Here is a 19,853-nt window from a genome sequence, read left to right on the forward strand (position 1 = left end):
CCCTTTGCCTTGATGACAGCTTTGCACACTCTTGGCAATCTCTCAACCAGGTAGTCACCTGGAATGCATTTCAATTAACAGGTGTGCCTTCTTAAAAGTTAATTTGTAGAATTTATTTCCTTCTTAATAAGTTTGAGTTGTGTTGTGACAAGGTGTATACAGAAGATAGCCTTATTTGGTAAAAGACCAAGTCCATATTATGACAAGAACAGCTCAAATAAGCAAAGAGAAACGACAGTCCATCGTTACTTTAAGACATGAAGGTCAGTCAATACGGAACATTTCAAGAACTTTGAAAGTTTCTTCAAGTGCAGTCACAAGAACCATAAAGCGCTATGATGAAACCGGCTCTCATGAGGACTGCCACAGGAATGGAAGACCCAGAGTTACCTCTGCTGCAGACGATAAGTTCATTACAGTTACCAGCCTCAGAATTTGCAGCCCAAATAAATGCTTCACATGGTTCAAGTAACAGACACATCTCAACATCAACTGTTCAGAGGAGACTGTGTGAATCAGGCCTTCATGGTCGAATTGCTGCAAAGAAACCACTACTAAAGGACACCAATAAGAAGAAGAGACTTGCTTGGGCCAAGAAACACGAGCAATGGACATTAGACCGGTGGAAATGTGTCCTTTGGTCTGGAGTCCAAATTGGAGATTTTTGGTTCCAACTGCCGTGTTTTTGTGAGACGCAGTGTGGGTGAACGGATGATCTCTGCATGTGTATTTCCCACCGTAAAACATGGACCATGAGGTGTTATGGTGTGGGGGTGCTTTGCTGGTGACACTGTCTGTGATATATTTAGAATTCAAGGCACACTTAACCAGCATGGCTACCACAGCATTCTGCAGCGATACGGCAGTCCCACTAAGCCCAAACCAGATGGGATATAATTTGTTTTCAACAGGAAAATGACCCAACACACGTTCTCCGAAAGTCCTTGAGTGGCCTAGTCCGAGTCCCCTGTAGCTCAGTTGGTAGAGCATGGCGCTTGCAACGCCAGGGTTGTGGGTTCGTTTCCCACGGGGGGCCAGTATGAAAATGTATGCACTCGCTAACTTTAAGTCGCTCTGGATAAGAGTGTCTGCTAAATGACTAAAATGTAAAATCTAAGGGCTATTTTACCAAGAAGGAGAGTGATGGAGTGCTGCATCAGATGACCTGGCCTCCACAATCCCCCGACCTCAACAAATTGTATTTTTTTATTTTTTTTATTTCACCTTTATTTAACCAGGTAAGCCAGTTGAGAACAAGTTCTCATTTACAACTGCGACCTGGCCAAGATAAAGCAAAGCAGTGTGATAAAAACAACAACACAGAGTTACATATGGGGTAAACAAAACATAAAGTCAAAAATTCAACAGAAAATATATATACAGTGTGTGCAAATGTAGCAAGTTATGGAGGTAAGGCAATAAATAGACCATAGTGCAAAATAATTACAATTAGTATTAACACTGGAATGATAGATGTGCAAGAGATGATGTGCAAATAGAGATACTGGGGTGCAAATGAGCAAAATAAATAACAATATGGGGATGAGGTAGTTGAGTGGGCTAATTTCAGAAGGGCTGTGTACAGGTGTAGTGATCGGTAAGGTGCTCTGACAACTGATGCTTAAAGAGTGAGGGAGATAAGAGTCTCCAGCTTCAGAGATTTTTGCAGTTCGTTCCAGTCATTGGCAGCAGAGAACTGGAAGGAATGGCGGCCAACGGAGGTGTTGGCTTTGGGGATGACCAGTGAGATATACCTGCTGGAGCGCATACTACGGGTGGGTGTTGCTATGGTGACCAATAAGCTAAGATAAGGCGGAGATTTGCCTAGCAGTGATTTATAGATGGCCTGGAGCCAGTGGGTTTGGCGACAAATATGTAGTGAGGACCAGCCAACAAGAGTGTACAGGTCACAGTGTGGGTAGTATATGGGGCTTTGGTGACAAAACGGAGGGCACTGTGATAGACTACATCCAATTTGCTGAGTAGTGTTGGAGGCTGTTTTGTAAATGACATCGCCGAAGTCAAGGATCGGTAGGATAGTCAGTTTTACGAGGGCATGTTTGGCAGTATGAGTGAAGGAGGCTTTGTTGCGAAATAGGAAGCCGATTCTAGATTTCCCTTTGGATGCTTAATGTGAGTCTGGAAGGAGAGTTTACAGTCTAACCAGACACCTAGGTATTTGTAGTTGTCCACATACTCTAGGTCAGACCCGTCGAGAGTAGTGATTCTAGTTGGGTGGGCGGGTGCCAGCAGTGTTCGATTGAAGAGCATGCATTTAATTTTACTAGTGTTTAAGAGCAGTTGGAGGCTATGGAAGGAGTGTTGTATGGCATTGAAGCTCATTTGGAGGTTTGTTAACACAGTGTCCAATGAAGGGCCAGATGTATACAAAATGGTGTCGTCTGCGTAGAGGTGGATCTGAGAGTCACCAGCAGCAAGAGCGACATCATTGCATGGGCAAGTTGCAGCGGAGGGTGCAGAGCTGGTGGCCGTGGTAGTGGTAGCCAGGTGGAAAGCATGGCCAGCCTAAGCAAAATGCTTGTTGAAATTCTCGATTATTGTAGATTTATCGGTGGTGATAGTGTTTCCTATCCTCAGTGCAGTGGGCAGCTGGGAGGAGGTGCTCTTATTCTCCATGGACTTTACAGTGTCCCAAAACATTTTGGAGTTAGAGCTACAGGATGCAAATTTCTGTTTGAAAAAGTTAGCCTTCGCTTTGCTAACTGCTTGTGTATATTGGTTCCTAACTTCCCTGAAAAGTTGCATATCGCGGGGGCTATTCATTGCTAATGCAGTACGCCACAGGATGTTTTTGTGCTGGTCAAGGGCAGTCAAGTCTGAGGAGAACCAGGGGCTATGTCTGTTCTTAGTTCTGAATTTTTTGAATGGGGCATGCTTATTTAAGATTGAGAGGAAAGCACTTTTAAAGAACAACCAGGCATCCTTTACTGACAGAATGAGATCGATATCCATCCAGGATACCTGGGCCAGGTCAATTAGGAAGGCCTGCTCGCTAAAGTGTTTTATGGAGCGTTTGACAGTGATGAGGGGTGGTCATTTGACCGCAGACCCGTTACGGACGCAGGCAATAAGGCAGTGATCGCTGAGATCCTGGTTGAAGACAGCGGAGGTATATTTAGAGGGTAAGTTAGTCAGGATGATATCTATGAGGGTGCCCATGTTTACGGATTTAGGGTTGTACCTGGTAGGTTCCTTGATAATTTGTGTGAGATTGAGGGCATCTAGTTTGGATTGTAGGATGGTCGGGGTGTTAAGCACATCCCAGTTTATGTCAGCAAGCAGTACAAACTCTGAGGATAGATGGGGGGCAATCAATTCACATATGGTGTCCAGGGCACAGCTGGGGGCTGAGGGGGGTCTGTAGCAAGCGGCAACAGTGAGAGACTTATTTCTGGAAAGGTGGATTTTTAGAAGTAGGAGCTCAAACTGTTTGGGAACAGACCTGGATAGTATGATAGAGCTCTGCAGGCTATCTCTACAGTAGATTGCAACTCCACCCCCTTTGGCAGTTCTATCTAGATGGAAAATGTTGTAGTTGGGGATGAACATTTCTGAATTTTTGATGGCCTTCCTAAGCCAGGATTCAGACACTGCTAGAACATCAGGGTTGGCGGAGTGTGCTAACGCAGTGAATAACTCAAACTTAGGAAGGAGGCTTCTGATGTTAACGTGCAGAAAACCAAGGCTTTTACAGTTACAGAAGTCAACAAATGATAACTCCTGGGGAGTAGGAGTGATACTGGGGGCTGCAGAGCCTGGGTTAGCCTCTACATCACCAGAGGAGGACTAGAATAAGGATACGGCTAAAGGCTTTAAGAACTGGTCTTCTAGTGCGTTGGGTACAGAGAATAAAGGGGGCAGATTTCCGGGCGTTGTAGAATAGATTCAGGGCATTATGTACAGACAAGGATATGGAAGGATATGATTACAGTGGAGGTAAACCTAAGCGTTGGGTAACAATGAAAGAGAGAGCATCACTGGAGGCACCGATTTGAGCCGGTCTCGGCGTGTATGGGGGGTGGAACAAAGGAGCTATTTGAGGCAGTTTGAGAATGCCTTGGGGTTCTATATTGAAATTGTATAATAAGAACTAACTGGAACAGCAATAGGCAAGGCATATTGACATGGGAGAGAGGCATAAAGCAATCACAGGTGTTATTAGAGAGAGCTAAGACAACAACTGGTAATGGCGATGAAAGTTTGGGCTGAGGCTAAACAGATAAACAGGACAGGGTACCGTGTAAAGGAACAGTCCAGCAGGCATCAGCTGTGCAGCTGAGTGATCAAAAGGTCCAGTGAACAGCAATATGTGAGTCCGAGAGCAGTTCGAATTGTTGCTAAAGCACAGCGAGCAGGAAGCACGGCTGTTGTTTGCGTGTGCTAGCGGGCCGGGGCTAGCAGATGGATCTTCGTGGTCGTCGCAACGGGAAGCCTGTTGAAACCACAAACGATTACGTCGGCAGACCAGTCGTGATGGATCGGCGGGGCTCCGTGTCGACTCTAGGAGGTCCCATCCAGTTGACAGAGAGGTAGATAGCCGGGAGATGTGCCTAACTCGAGGCTAGCTCAAGGCTGATTAGCCAACAACAACATCCATTTGGCTAGTTGCGATGATCAGGTGTTAAAGGTCCAGTGATTTAGTGATTCCGGCAGAAAATCAGAAATGTTCTGGGTCGATAATGCGCTGTGCAGACTGGCTGATAATAGTCCAGGCTAGAGCTGGCTGGTAGGTAGTGCAGACCACGGGCAATGGTGAAAACCCGCTAACTGTGGCTAATAGCAAGTAGCTAGTTAGCTGGCTACTCCCGTCCGGTAGACAAAGAGGTAGATAGCCGGGATATGGGCCTGGCTTAAGGCTAACTGGTGCTTGCTTCCGGGGAAGTGGTGATTAGCCTACAGAAACATCCATTCAGTTGTGGCTAGCTAGTTGCGATACGGTGTTAGGGTCCAGTGATTCAGTTATTCCGGCAGAAAATCCGATGTTCTGGGTGAAAACCACTAATGGTGGCTAATAGCAAGTAGCTAGTTAGCTGGCTAGCTAGTTTCAACTGGAGATTCTAGATAAAGGTGAGTAAATAATAGAATCCGTTCCACATTGAGTGAGGCGGGTTGCAGGAAAGTATATTTAGTAGAAGGATGAAAAGTGTGATAGGGAAATATGTACGAAAAATAAATAAAAAAATACAAAAAACAGGCTATTTACACGGACACACGACAAAGAACACGACCGCACTGCTACGCCATCTTGGATGGTTTGGGATGAGTCTGACCGCAGAGTGAATTAAAGGCAGCCAACAAGTGCTCAGCATATGTGGGAACTCCTTCAAGACTGTTGGAAAAGCATTCCAAGTGAAGCTGGTTGAGAGAATGCCAAGAGTTTGCAAAGCTGTCATCAATGCAAAGGGTGGCTATTTGAAGAATCTCAAATATAAAATATATTTTGATTTGTTTAACACTTCTTTGGTTACTACATGATTCCATATGTGTTATTTCATAGTTTTGATGTCTTCACTATTATTCTGCAATGTAAAAAATAGTGAAAATAAAGAAAAACCCTTGAATGAGTAGGTGTTCTAAAACTTTTGACCGGTAGCGTATATAGCCTTGTTGATTTGATGGTGTTTAAATGTTTTTAAGTTGAAATGGTGCTGGAATAGCAGAGGCAGTGCTCCTGTTGTCTTTGTACTGACTTGTGGTAACTCCGTGGTCTTAAAACGGTACTTGTTTAATAAACTGTCGAAAACATTAACTTGCTTGACAATGCTGCATGTGATGTATCTGTTTGTTACATGCAATATTTGCTTTGTGGACTTTACCGTACAGATGTTGCTCTCCGGTTTTGTGATGAAACAAACGTATGTGAAGTTGAATTTATTCCGCCACTGTGTGACTGTTGTCTTTTTGTTATCACAGCCTTATTGTACAGTGCCTTCGGAAAGTATTCAGACCCCTTGACTTTTTCCACGTTTTGTTACAGCCTTATTCTAATATTGATTAAATCGTTTTTTTCTTCATCAATCTACACAATAACCAAAATGACAAAACAAAAACAGGTTATTAGGAATTGTTGCTAATTTATTAAAAAGTAAATATCACATTTACATAAGTATTCAGACCCTTCACTCAGTACTTTGTTGAACCACCTTTGGCAGCGAATACAGCATCGAGTCTTCTTGGGTATGACGCTACAAGCCTCGCACATCTGTATTTAGGGAGTTTCTCCCATTCTTCTCTGCAGATCCTCTCAAGCTCTGTCAGGTTGGATGGGGAGCGTTGCTACACAGCTATTTTCAGGTCTCTCCAGAGATTTTCGATCGGGTTCAAGTCCGGGCGCAGGCTAGGCCACTCAAGGACATTCGGAGACTTGTCCTGAAGCCACTCCTGCGTTGTCTTGTCTGTGTGCTTAGGGTCGTTGTCCTGTTGGAAGGTGAACCTTCGTCCCAGTCTGAGGTCCTGAGCACTCTGGAGCAGGTTTTCATGAAGGATCTCTCTGTACTTTGCTCTGTTCATCTTTCCCTCGATCCTGTCTAGTCTCCCAGTCCCTGCCGCTGAAAAACATCCCCACAACATGATGCTGCCACCACCATGCTTCACCGTAGGGATGGTGCCAGGTTTCCTCCAGACGTGACGCTCGGCATTTAGGCCAAGGAGTTCAATCTTGGTTTCATCAGACCCAGAGAATCTTGTTTCTCATGGTCTGAGAGTCTTTAGGTGCCTTTTGGCAAACTCCAAGCGGGCTGTCATGTGCCTTTTTACTGAGGAGTGGCTTCCGTCTGGCCACTCTACCATAAAGGCCTGATTGGTGGACTGCTGCAGAGATGGTTGTCCTTCTGGAACGTTTTCCCATCTCCACAGAGGAACTGTAGAGCTCTGTCAGAGTGACCATCAGGTTCTTGGTCACCTCCCTGAACAAGGCCCTTCTCCCCCAATTGCTCAGTTTGGCCGGGCGGCCAGCTCTAGGAAGAGTCTTGGTGGTACAAACTTCTTCCATTTAAGAATGATGGAGGCCACTGTGTTCTTGGGGACATTCAATGCTGCAGAAATGTTTTGGTACCCTTCCCCAGTTCTGTGCCTCGACACAATCCTGTCTCTGAGCTCTACGGACAATTCCTTCGACCTCATGGCTTGGTTTTGGCTTTGACATGCACTGTCAACTGTGGGGTCGTTATATAGACAGGTATGTGCCTTTACAAGTCATATCCACAAGTCATATCCAATCAATTGAATTTACCACAGGTGGTCTTCAATCAAGTTGTAGAAACATCTCAAGGATGATCAATGGAAACAGGATGCACCTGAGCTCAATTCCGAGTCTCATAGCAAAGGGTCTGAATACTTATGTAAATAATATTTTTTATTTTATTTTATTTTATACATTTGCCCAAAATTCGACAAACCTGTTTTCTCTTTGTCATTATGGGGTATTGTGTCAAGGGGTCTGAATACTTTCCGAAGTCACTGTATATCATGATGGCGTATGAACGAATTGGTTTTAGAGCAAACAATGCAATTATCACAACAGGTTGTAATATGGCTGTTTTACTGGCTTGGCTTGGCTTCCTCAGGGATTTTACCCACGCACCGCTACTGATAGCACCTGACATTCAGATACCAGAATAATTAACGCTAAGTGGCCCAAGGGGCAAAGTAGCTTTTAAAATGTAGTGACAAATCAAGTTTTTTCTCAAATCATTTTGTAGACCTTCATGGCCGGTCTAACCTACCTCACTGTCTAACCCCAGTAGGATGATCATGATGAAGAAGAAGATGGCCCAGAGTTGGGGTACTGGCATCATGGCCACAGCACGAGGGTAGGCGATGAACGCCAGGCCAGGACCTGTAAGTGGTACATAAAGCATTGTGTTCACATTATATCCCTCAGAGGGTTTGAAGGTACATGTGGAGCATTACCTACCTGATTCAGCCACCATTGAGATGTCCATGCCCTGTTCATAAGCCATGAAGCCCAGTACAGAGAAGATGGCAAAACCAGCCACAAAGCTAGTCACACTGTTTAGTAGACAAAGATACACACAGTCCCTGAAATTAAAAATACATTAGTCAGCCTTAAACTCACACAACAAAATAGGTCTTCTCAATACAATGTCATGAATCATGATCAAGATCTGTTATTTACAAGGTGTGCTGAGATTAATAGCGGGTTTAAAGTACCTGTAGCAGTTGTTGTTGTACTTGTTGTAGCTGCCTAAAGTTGTCAAAACCCCTGTACAAACTCCATAGGAGTAAAATATCTGGCTTCCAGCATCCATCCATACCTGAAACAATATGTCAAAATAACTGTTAACTGTGGTAGAAAGTGACTGTGTTAGAAAGTATATTTGCATCTGTGGGATGGATCTCAGTTTTGGACACAATGAAGTGTGTTCCTACCTGTGGGTCAGCGAGGCGGGCTGGGTCTGGGTAGAGGTAGTATTTGATACCATCTATGGCCCCCGGCAGTGTGAGTCCACGAACTAGCAACACCACCAGCATCACATAGGGGAAGGTGGCAGTGAAGTAGACCACCTGAGGGGAGGGGGGACCAGACCAGCATTACATTCACTCAGTCTATGGCTCATCCTAACAACTCTACACTATTCATGGTGTCATCAGGCTGAATGGCAGAGATCCCACCTTACCTTTCCAGTAGACTTCACTCCTTTCCAGACACAGAAGTAACAGATAATCCAGGACAGTAGAAGACACAGAGATAGGTCCCAGCGAATATTCCCAATTTCTTCAATTCCCCCAGACAAGCCCAATATTCTTCTCCTGAGTGTAAAAGCACATTTAGTAATATTCACCCGAACTGTGTTAAAAAAAAATGCATTCATACATAATAAAAATGTTTGTTTTTTAAATACATGTACATTGTCAAGTCACTTACTCCCAAAATTCAATGACTGAGGATGTAGTGTTCCCATGAGAGTGGTCAGAGATTGTGCTGTTCTGGCCATGCTCAAAACAGTTGTCTTATAGTGAGAGAAAACAATTGATATTACAAAACAATTAAATCATATGGATGGGGTTGGGTAGTGTATGGCTTATGTACATTTGAGGTGCATTAACTTCCAGCTATAAACTTTCAGCAATACATTGTCTGTGCAATGTATTTAACTTAAAAAAGCTGTCAATAATGTTATGATTAGTTAGTGGTTGACAACAACCATAAATTATTGACAAGCATAACATATAATATAAAATAAAATACCTGTGTTCCAACTATTTTTACAACTGGCCCATGGGAGTTCTGAGCTGAAGGAAGAGAAGAGGTATAGGAACGCCCAAGCCAGAATGATGATGTAATACACTCCAGTGTACAAAACTACCACTTGGCTTCCATAGCCCAGGCCTATTGAGAGAGGTCAACATCATAAAACGACAACATAGAAAACGTAAGGAATTTGGGGTCTGGTATGGGGGGCTTATCAATGAGGAAATACTTACTGAATTGAGGATAATTGCTTCCTGAATTGACTGAATTGAAATGGAAATGTCCTCAACCTTGACAAAAGGTTCATATTACCAGTATATCCATTTTAGCACTATCTTGTTGGCATCAATAAACAGGCTACTTCATACAAATGTTGTTAACTGACAGCTTTATATAGTCTAGAGCTATGCTGCCAATGGTAAAGAGAAAGTTTAGGTAAAATTACCCAATCCTTAAGACTTAACTTCAAAGAGTGGGCAGATTTTCCTCCAGCAAGTGATTCCACCCTGACTAGTGTACTGGCCCATCGATGTCTCCAGGAAGAAGAGGGGAACACCGCAGGTGAACAGGAACAGAATATAGGGGACAAAGAAAACCCCTTTTGGAGCAATGATTAATAAGTAATTTGCATGAAACACTGAAATTGACTATGCATTTTGAACCACTGTCAAAGTCAGGGAAATGTTAAACTTATACTTAGTCTTATATTACAAAGCACCACAAAAGTCACATGCTAGTAAAGCATCTGTGGAGAGAGTTTGTAAGTTAGGGTTGATGGGTTACAGACAGTTTTACATTTTTAGTCATTTAGCAGATGCTCGTATTCAGAGAGACTTACAGTTAGTGAGTGCATACATTTTCATACTGGCCCCCCGTGGGAAACAAACCCACAACCCTGGCGTTGCAAGCGCCATGCTCTACCAACTGAGCTACACAGGGGGCTAAGCTCATGAGCACTTAAAAGTTATATTCTTCAAGAATCAATGGCAATATATCCTTAAATTAAATATATGGAATATGGAAAAATATGGATGTACCAAACCCAGATTGCCCCTTTTAAGTAAATACAATTTTTCGAATTTACAGCAGAATAAGTTTCATTATGTAACAGCTTAGCCTTATATGAATAAATCAAAATAAAACACTTATATAGGAGCAATTTTATTACTACGTGTGTTTAAATTTATATAACCACATAAAGATGTGGTGTGATGCTCACCTCCTCCATTTTTATAGCACAGGTATGGGAACCTCCATACGTTTCCCAGACCGACAATGTGTCCAGCTACTGCCAAGAAAAACTCAATTTTGCTGCCCCACTTGCCCCTGTCCTGGGGCTTGGGTTCAGGGTGTTCCACGTTCAGCTTCACCTCCGTCTCATATGTACGCTCCATTTCAGCCTTCGAAAGTCTATTACAGTGTCCTGAAATGTTACATACCATACCAAAGTTATTGTTTTGAAGCACTACTTTTGAAAATGTAAGTGATATATTATGTTGAAAATAAGGCTTTTGTTTAAATGTCTTAACATTGTGGTGAATATCTAAAGCATGATTACTACACTGTAAAAAAATATATAATAATTGAACATAAAAAGTCCATGTTGCTTAAATATCCAAGTTGGCTGGACTTAAAATTGTGAAAATGTTGAGCTGGAATACATGGAATACTCCACTAACCCAATTATATTTTTCTCAATGTACTTGAATTTGAAAAGCAATATTGAGTAAACTTACGTTTGCTTTTGCAACACATAGCTGAGTTAACACAGTTTAATTAGCTTAGAGTGCAACGTAAAATACTGTGTTGGCTTTAAAAACATGTCTCATTAACATATTACCCTGTGTGCTTTTTTCAGCAGGTTGTTTTTACTTTATTTTAGTCCATTTCCTTGTCAGGGACCAGTGTACAACTAAAACATTTATTTCAGAGGCTGAAATATGATGCATTAAAACAGATCTAGCAAAACGGGAAGTGGATTTGTTCTATCCATTGGTGAGATTGTTTTACCTGTTTAATAATATGCCATTTAGCAGACGCTTTTATCCAAAGCGACTTACAGTCATGCGTGCATAAATGTTTGTGTATGGGTGGTCCCGGGGATCGAACCCACTACCCTGGCGTTACAAGCGCCGTGCTCTACCAGCTGAGCTACAGAGGACCACTACTTGTCTGTAGTTAGTCAGAGCAGATATGAAAGAACCTCCTAACGCATCCATTCATTGGATCATGACTGAAACTGGAAAGGAGTCAAGTGGGACTCTAGGTACAACATTAATATACTTGTTTCAACCAAATTAAAAATATAACAGCCATCTGTCAATAACCAAAAATTCCATAGTTGAGCAAACATCTATATTAGAGTTCATCCAACTTAAAATGCTTAGTTAATCTGATGATAGGCTTACATCTTTAAAATAAAGCCTTTAATACTGCCGAACTATTTATCTCACAAATGACAGTTTGACTGATGACAAACTGCACATTTCAAAATGTCAAAGTAAAAGCATATCCTGTACCTCATGCAGCAGATCAGTAAACAGGCAAGTGTCTGTCTGAAGATTTCTCAACTCCTTGGACCACACTGTTTGCTTCCAGTACAACGGAGTTAGTTAGTGAGAGCGAGCAGGATATCAAGTGAGCTGGATGGACGTGTAGAGGAAGGTGGAGGTGCTTTTATTGAGGTCATGAAATAAGATAGCAGACCCCCCCACAACCCCCACACACACTTGTATATTGTACATCGGTAACATTGTTGTGTAGCATGTTGTGGGCCTAAGGAGATTACTGCTATCACAGGGTTACTGACCCACCACACCAGCTCTGCATGTTCAGGCGACAAGTTTCTGAAGAAATGTACTCTCATGTACTTTCATTTTGTGAAGAATGGATTTAAAACGATCACCCAGCAAACCAAAGCTGGTTCTGTGAATGTTCCAAAAACATTTCCTTAAGTTGTGGGAAAGGTGTAAAAACATTCCCCCCAAAGGTTCTAATAACACAAAATGTGTCCAGTTGTGCTGATGATTATACAATTTTTGTATTAGGGTGCACAAAACATTCCTCTAATGTTACAAGAATGTTAACAGAAAAGAACATATGTGTTCTTAAAAGTTCCCAAAACATTTAATTAGGTTGTGAGAACCGTGTGTGGACATTACAAGAGATAGGTTCCCAAAACACAATCTGTCCTGTTGTGCTGACATTCATACAATGTTTCTATCAGGGTGCACAAAACATTCCCCTACTGTTGCAAGAATGTTCACATACATTTTATGTATTCTTTAAAGCATAGGTGTCAAACTCATTCCACGGAGGGTCGAGGGTCTGCGGGTTTTCACTCCTCCCTTGTTCTTACATATTGTTTTACCTTTAATTTATCAGGGAGTCATACTGAGACCAAGGTCTTTTTTTACAGATGATCCCAGAATTACATAAATTACAGAAAATACACACAAAATATAAATACAAAATGCAAGCAGAAAGAAAGAAAAACACTGTCATAAAAAAAATAAACAGATTCAACAGTAATAAGGTCCTCAATCAGCTTTCTGAATTGCCCTACAGGCACCAGAACATCAAATGTAAGAACATTTTGAAGATTGTTCCACAAATAAGGTGCAATAAAACTAAAAGCTGATTTACCTGACTCAGTAGAGACGAAAGGAATTTACAGAGTTAACCATCCCTGAGACTGGGTGCGGTAACTCGTATGTCTAAAGTTTAGTAATGATGTTAGGTACAGTGGGACTCTAAAAGGGCTTTATAAATGAAAACATAGCAATGTATCAACTGACGTGACATCGAAGAGGGCCAACCAACTTTCTGGTAGAGAATGCAGTGATGAATACTAAAATTGTCGCCCGTAATAAAGCACAGTGCACTATGATAAACTGCATCTAACGGCTTTAATGAAGTGGCAGCTGCCACTTAAATAATGAATTAAGGTCACTAATTAGTACGGAATTCCCCACACCTGGTTGTCTATGGCTTAACTGAAAGGAAAAACCAAAACCCTGCAAACACTAGGCCCTCCATGGAATGACTTTGACACCTCTGCTTTAAAGGTTCCCGACATATTATATTTAGGTTTTACCAAGCATTCCCTCAATGTTGTTAGAACGTTAGTCCTATGTTCATAGAATTATAAAAATTAATTGATCTGTCCATTGAGGTTTCTTTGATGTATTAGTGCCATCTTACTGTTGAGGAATTTTGGTTCTACAACAGTTAATGTAGAAACACACAGCAATTTTTTGTAATCACATGACATTTTATTAGATTAACATTCTGCAAACAGTTTTACCATTTTGTTGATAGCCGCAAGCAGGAATCGAAACTGGGACCTTTTGGAGTTTTATCCCTGGAATTATTCCATAGCACCACAGGGATGAGACTACGTTGTTTATGCATTTAGGGCTCTATTTTTAACTGATGTCAAACGCACGTTAGTTTGCAATTTCGTCATGTAAAAACTGGCACGGTGGTATTTTCCAGCCCTAACGCCAGGTTCGGCAATTTACCTGTCTAACATCAACATGCTTATGGTCAGATGAGAGGGGTGGAAATATTTTAGGTGTGTGCTTAAAAACATGATCCAAAGTGCTAATTTCACGTAGCGCTGGTAGGGATATTTAAGACCAACCAGAAGCTGGTTTTAGCGGTAACGCAGTTAGTTATTGCAGGGTTTCCCAAACTCGGTCATGGGGCCCCCCCTGGGTGTACGTTTTGTTTTTTGCCATAGCACTACACAGCTGATTCAAATAATCAACTAATCATCGATCTTTGATTATATGAATGAGCTGTATAGTGCTAGGGCAAAAAACAAAACCTGCACCCAGGGGGGGCCCAAGACTGAGCTTGGGAAACCCTGGCATGAATTTTGACAGCAGAAACGCAGCCTACCCAGCCGCGATGCACACTGCCCATATGCGCATGGAACAAGGTGTGCTTTTGGTGCCTGTAAACTTCCCATTTAGAAACATAAAACACTCATGTTTTATCCCAATTTCATTAAAAACCAAGCATAGCCTCCAGTGGCGACCCGTCTTTCAGCTGAGCCCCACCTGTTTAGCCCCCAAAAAAAAATATTATATATATATATATATATATATATATATATATATATATATATATATATATACACACACACTACCAGTCAAAAGTTTGGACAAACCTACTCATTCAAGGGTTTTCTTTATTTTTACAATGTTTACATTGTAGAATAATAGTGAAGACATCAAAACTATGAAATAACACATATTGAATCATGTAGTAACCAAAAAAGTGTTAAACAAATCAAAATATATTTTATATTTGAGATTCTTAGAATAGCCACACTTTGCCTTGATGACAGCTTTGCACACTCTTGACAGCTTTGCACACTCATCTGAGTGTCGACTACTCTCTTACATCCTGAACTTCTTCATACCAGAAACTCATCATAACAGACTATCATTTGTTTTTCAACAGGACAATGACCCAACACACCTCCAGTCTGTGTAAGGGCTATTTTACCAAGAAGGAGAGTGATGGAGTGCTGCATCAGATTACCTGGCCTCAACAATCCCCCGACCTCAACCCAATTGAGATGGTTTGGGATGAGTCGGACGGCAGAGTGAAGGAAAAGCAGCCAACAAGAGCTCAGCATATGTGGGAACTCCTTCAAGACTGTTGGAAAAGCATTGCAGGTGAAGCTGGTTCAGAGAATGCCAAGAGTGTGCAAAACAATCATCAGGGCAACGGGTGGCTATTTGAAGAATCTCAAATATAAAATTTGTTTTGATTTGTTTAACACTTTTTAGGTACTACATGATTCCATATGTGTTATTTCATAGTTTTGATGTCTTCACTATTATTATACAATGTAAAAATAAAGAAAAACCCTTGAATGAGTAGGTGTGTCCACATTTTTGAAAATATTCAGACCGCTTGACTTTTTCCACATTTTGTTAAGTTACAGCCTTATTCTAAAATTGATTAAATTGTTTGTTTTTTTCCCATCAATCTACACACAATGCCCCATAATGACAAAAGCAAAAACACGTTTTTAGAAATGTTTGCAAATGTATAATTTTTTAAAAACTGAAATGTACATTTACATTTACATTTACGTCATTTAGCAGACGCTCTTATCCAGAGCGACTTACAAATTGGTGCATTCACCTTATAGCCAGTGGGATAACCACTTTACAATATGTTTTTTATTTATTTAATTTTTGGGGGTGGGGTAAGGGGGGGTAGAAGGATTACTTTATCCTATCCCAGGTATTCCTTAAAGAGGTGGGGTTTCAAGTGTCTCCGGAAGGTGGTGAGTGACTTGTTCCACCATTGGGGTGCCAGAGCATAAGTATTCAAACCCTGTATTTTGGGAGTTTCTCCCATTCTTCTCTGCAGATCCTCTCAAGCTCTGTCAGGTTGGAGGGGGAGCGTTGATGCACAGCTATTTTCAGGTCTCTCCAGAGATGTTCGATTGGGTTCAAGTCCGAGCTCTGGCTGGGCCACTCAAGGACATTCAGAGACTTGTCCTGAAGCCACTCCTGCGTTGTCTTGGCTGTGTGCTTAGGGTCGTTGTCCTGTTGGAAGGTGAACCTTCGACCCAGTCTGATGTCCTAAGCGCTCTGGAGCAGGTTTTCATCAAGGATCTCACTGTACATTGCTCCGTTCATCTTTCCCTCGATCCTGACTTGTCTCCAAGTCCCTGCCACTGAAAAACATCCCCACAGCATGATGCTGCCACCACCATACTTCACCGTAGGGATGGTGCCAGGTTTTCTCCAGACGTGACGCTTGGTATTCAGGCCAAAGAGTTCAATCTTGGTTTCATCAGACCAGAGAATCTTGTTTTTCATGGTCTGAGAGTCCTTTAGGTGCCTTTTGGCAAACTCCAAGCGGGCTTTGATGTGCCTTTTACTGAGGAGTTGCTTCCGTCTGGCCACTCTACCATAAAGGCCTGATTGGTGGAGTGCTGCAGAGGTGGTTGTCCTTCTGGAAGGTTCTCCTATCTCCACAGAGGAACTCTGGAGCTCTGTCAGAGTGACCACTGGGTTCTTTGTCACCTCTCTGACCAAGGCCCTTCTCCCGCGATTGCTCAGTTTGGCCGGGCAGCCAGCTCTAGGAAGAGTCTTGGTGGTTCCAAACTTCTTCCATTTAAGAATGATGGAGGCCCCTGTGTTCTTGGGGACCTTCAATGCTGCAGAATTGTTTTGGTACCCTTCCCCAGATCTCTGCCTCCACACAATCCAGCTCTACGGATAATTTCTTCGACCTCATGGCTTGGTTTTTGCTCTGACATACACTGTCAACTGTGGGACCTTATATAGACAGGTGTGTTTCTTTCCAAATCATGTCCAATCAATTGAATTTACCACAGGTGGACTCGAAACAAGTTGTAGAAACATCTCAAGGATGATCAATGGAAACAGGATGCACCTGAGCTCAGTTTTGCATAGCAAAGGGTCTGAATGATTATGTAAGTAAGCGATCTGTTTTTTATTTTTTATAAATTTGCAAAAAAAAATCAAAAAACGTGTTTTCACTTTGTCATTATGGGGTATTATGTGTAGATTGATGAGGAAAAAAATTATTTAATCAATTTGAGAATAAGGCTGTAACGTAACAAAATGTGGAAAAAGTCAAAGGGTCTGAATACTTTCGGAATGCACTGTATATGGGTCAAACTGCTCCATTATCCACATTATTTATGAATCCTTAAGAGTCTATTGACAGACCCGTGGGTCTGTCAATCTAAATATCATAATAAAAAAATCCCCATCAACATCCGTCAGGTTAAGTTAGACATATCTGTTTTTTTGCATAGACTACGTCTCAATCCACCGCATCCGCCTATGACTGCCTCCCGCATCTGCAGTGGAAGATGGCCGAGCTACAGCAGTGTTTGTCAGACCATGAGACATATCCATTTTTGTATAAGGCTGTAATGTAATAAAATGTGGAAAAATACAAAGGGGTCTGAATACTTTCCGAATGCACTGTAGTCTATGGTTTGACACATAGCTAAATGTGGAAGGTACTACGCAGCACAAAGAGCCCCTCGCACACTCAACGTCGTCAAGATACGTCGAGCTCCTTGTAGGCCTATTTGGCGGGGAAACTGCAAAGACAGCTCTATTGCCTGTTTCTGTTTCTGAGTCTTTTATTAAAGAATGTGAAACCATGTCCTTTACATGGCCTAAAATAAATTTGTTCATATGGGCAGACTATTATCTAAAGGCTATAGCATACCACATTTTGATCAGTTATGAAAATAGAACATTTCATGCAGAAATCCGCTCTTGCAAAAGGCTGACATTTAGACTTTTCAAATAAATGGAAACATTGTGATTTTAGAGACACAAAGTGACAATAGCCTATGATTAAAGGGTTAGACTATACTGGCCTCTCACTATCATCATCATTGTTATTATTTACATCATTCCAATTCAATCAAGTCACAATTATCAGCTTTGGTGTTGACATCAGTGAGCAGGCTTTCCAATTGAGGAGAGACACATGAGCAGGCCTCAATGTTCCCTCAAAAAAAATTAGGCACTGAGCAAATTTCAAGTATGCTGATTGCGAACTTGATCATTGTGAAATTCTGTGCAACTTCCAGCTCGTGTTTACCGTGAACACTGAAGCTGTTCCCCGCTTTAAGTTACAGACAGTGATCAATTAGGCTACTACGGCTATTTGATCCCAATGTAGGCCTACCAGAGTGGCCTACCATCAAAAATAATGGAGAAAATGCATCCCATAACATTTTAACATGGAAATAGCTATTCTATCGTTCAGCCTACAAAGGGTTAGACTATACTGCCTAATGAGCGGGCATGCCGTGAGGGGGAAAACTCTAGAAATTTGAGTGAAGTTCAAAAATCTAATGTTTATATACAATTTCTGCCTTTCCCCCTACATTTTAACAGTCTAATAAGTTAATTTAATATAGAACAACATCACAAAATCCATTTGGCCTATGTCTTTCATTTAGTCTCAATATGATACAGAAAATGTTGGCTATTTCAAAAGAACAGAATAACATATTTTGAGTTGACTGTATAGGCTATTATACTAAAGATCTATCTGAGGTACAACTTTAAGGCAAGGGCATCTTTTAAAACTATTTTGATACTCAACTCATGTTTTGATAATATGAATGAGAATATAGTCCATTTTATTTGGAAATCAGTATTTGTCCCATAGTTTCCATTTTCAATGTAAAAGAAAATATGCATGATTCCATTAATACAAGGAATGAAGAAGTGTTTTATGTCACACGATTTTGGAAAAGTAAAATGTTATTAGAATGTATTAAAATGTTGCATTCACATGATGTCCATAAGACTATTCTAGTTTTAGGTCATACTTCAATATAAAATAAGAATATGCACACAAACTAAAGAAGACTATTTTCTTAACTTAAGATTCTCACCAAGACAAGCAGACAGTCCAGACAGACAAACAGTACAGTAGGGGCTATACATTGCACAAGAAGAGTATAGGCTATTTTAAGAGATTTAAGAGCATGAATGCAAATGTATGCTGCTAATGATCAATAACTATGCCCAATTGATTACCTTTGAATCTTCTTTGAACTGCAGGATCTGAATACATGGGTTGGATGGATGGCTTCGATAGTCCAGCAATTTAATTGTATGCTAATAAACCAAATATTCTGCTTAAAAAGCTATTGCACTGCTACCCTCAGCATTCATTATTCTTTGAAACAATATCCTCCTGCATGAATGCCACACCTACAGACTTCCTTCTGGAAGTGCACCAAATATGGTGCTTTGAAATGCCAAGGTTGCATAACCCTGACTGACAGGTTATGCTGCATACCCGGTTCTTTTAGCGCCCGGAACATCAACTGGAGGAGCTCCTGACATACACTATACATACAAAAGTATGTGGACACCCCTTCAAATTAGTGGATCCGGCTATTTCAGCCACACGTGTTGCTGACACAGCAATGCAATCTCGATAGACAATAGACAAACATTGGCCTTACTGAAGAGCTCAGTGACATTCAACATGGCACCGTCAAAGGACACCACCTTTCCAATAAGTCAGTTCCAAATTTCTGCCCTGCTAGAGCTGCCTGGGTCAAGTGCTGTTATTGTGAAGTGAAAACTTACAGGAGCAACAAAGGCTCTGCTGCAAATTGGTAGGCCACACAAGCTCACAGAAAGGGACCGCCGAGTGCTTTAGCGCTTAGAAATCGTCTGTCGTAGGATGCAACACTCACTACCAAGTTCTAAACTGCCTCTGGAAGCATTGCCAGCACAATAACTGTTCATCAGGAGCTTCATGAAATGGGTTTCCATGGCCGAGCAGCCGCACACAAGCTTAAGATCACCATGTGCAATGCCAAGCTTCGGCTGGAGTTGTGTAAAGCTCGCCGCCATTGGACTCTGGAGTGATGAATCAAGATTCAACATCTGTCATCTGACGGACGAATCTGGAGGATGCCAGGAGAACGCTACATGGCCAAATGCACAGTGCCAACTGTAAAGTTAGGTGGAGGAGGAATAATGGTCTGGGGCTGTTTTTAATTGTTCGGGCTAGGCACGTAGGTTCCAGTGAAGGGAAATCTTAACGCTACAGCATACAATGATGT

The 19,853-nt window shown here is 41.7% G+C and overlaps 1 protein-coding gene across 1 annotated transcript in view; it reads right to left on the reverse strand.

Annotated features, from left to right (window-relative positions):
• The window catches only part of slc6a22.2 (solute carrier family 6 member 22, tandem duplicate 2), a 43,733-nt gene extending 24,810 nt beyond the window's left edge, over nt 1–18,923 (reverse strand). Inside the window, 10 exon segments of the mRNA XM_041893026.1 lie at nt 7,746–7,858; nt 7,937–8,061; nt 8,194–8,297; nt 8,413–8,547; nt 8,661–8,793; nt 8,909–8,993; nt 9,233–9,373; nt 9,681–9,833; nt 10,455–10,658; nt 18,811–18,923. Coding sequence (XP_041748960.1) covers nt 7,746–7,858; nt 7,937–8,061; nt 8,194–8,297; nt 8,413–8,547; nt 8,661–8,793; nt 8,909–8,993; nt 9,233–9,373; nt 9,681–9,833; nt 10,455–10,658; nt 18,811–18,847 — 1,230 coding nt within the window. The 5' untranslated portion in view covers nt 18,848–18,923.
• Between the last annotated feature and the right edge of the window lie 930 nt (nt 18,924–19,853).

Source organism: Coregonus clupeaformis, chromosome 12, assembly GCF_020615455.1.
Source record: "Coregonus clupeaformis isolate EN_2021a chromosome 12, ASM2061545v1, whole genome shotgun sequence".
Lineage (NCBI taxonomy): Eukaryota > Metazoa > Chordata > Actinopteri > Salmoniformes > Salmonidae > Coregonus > Coregonus clupeaformis.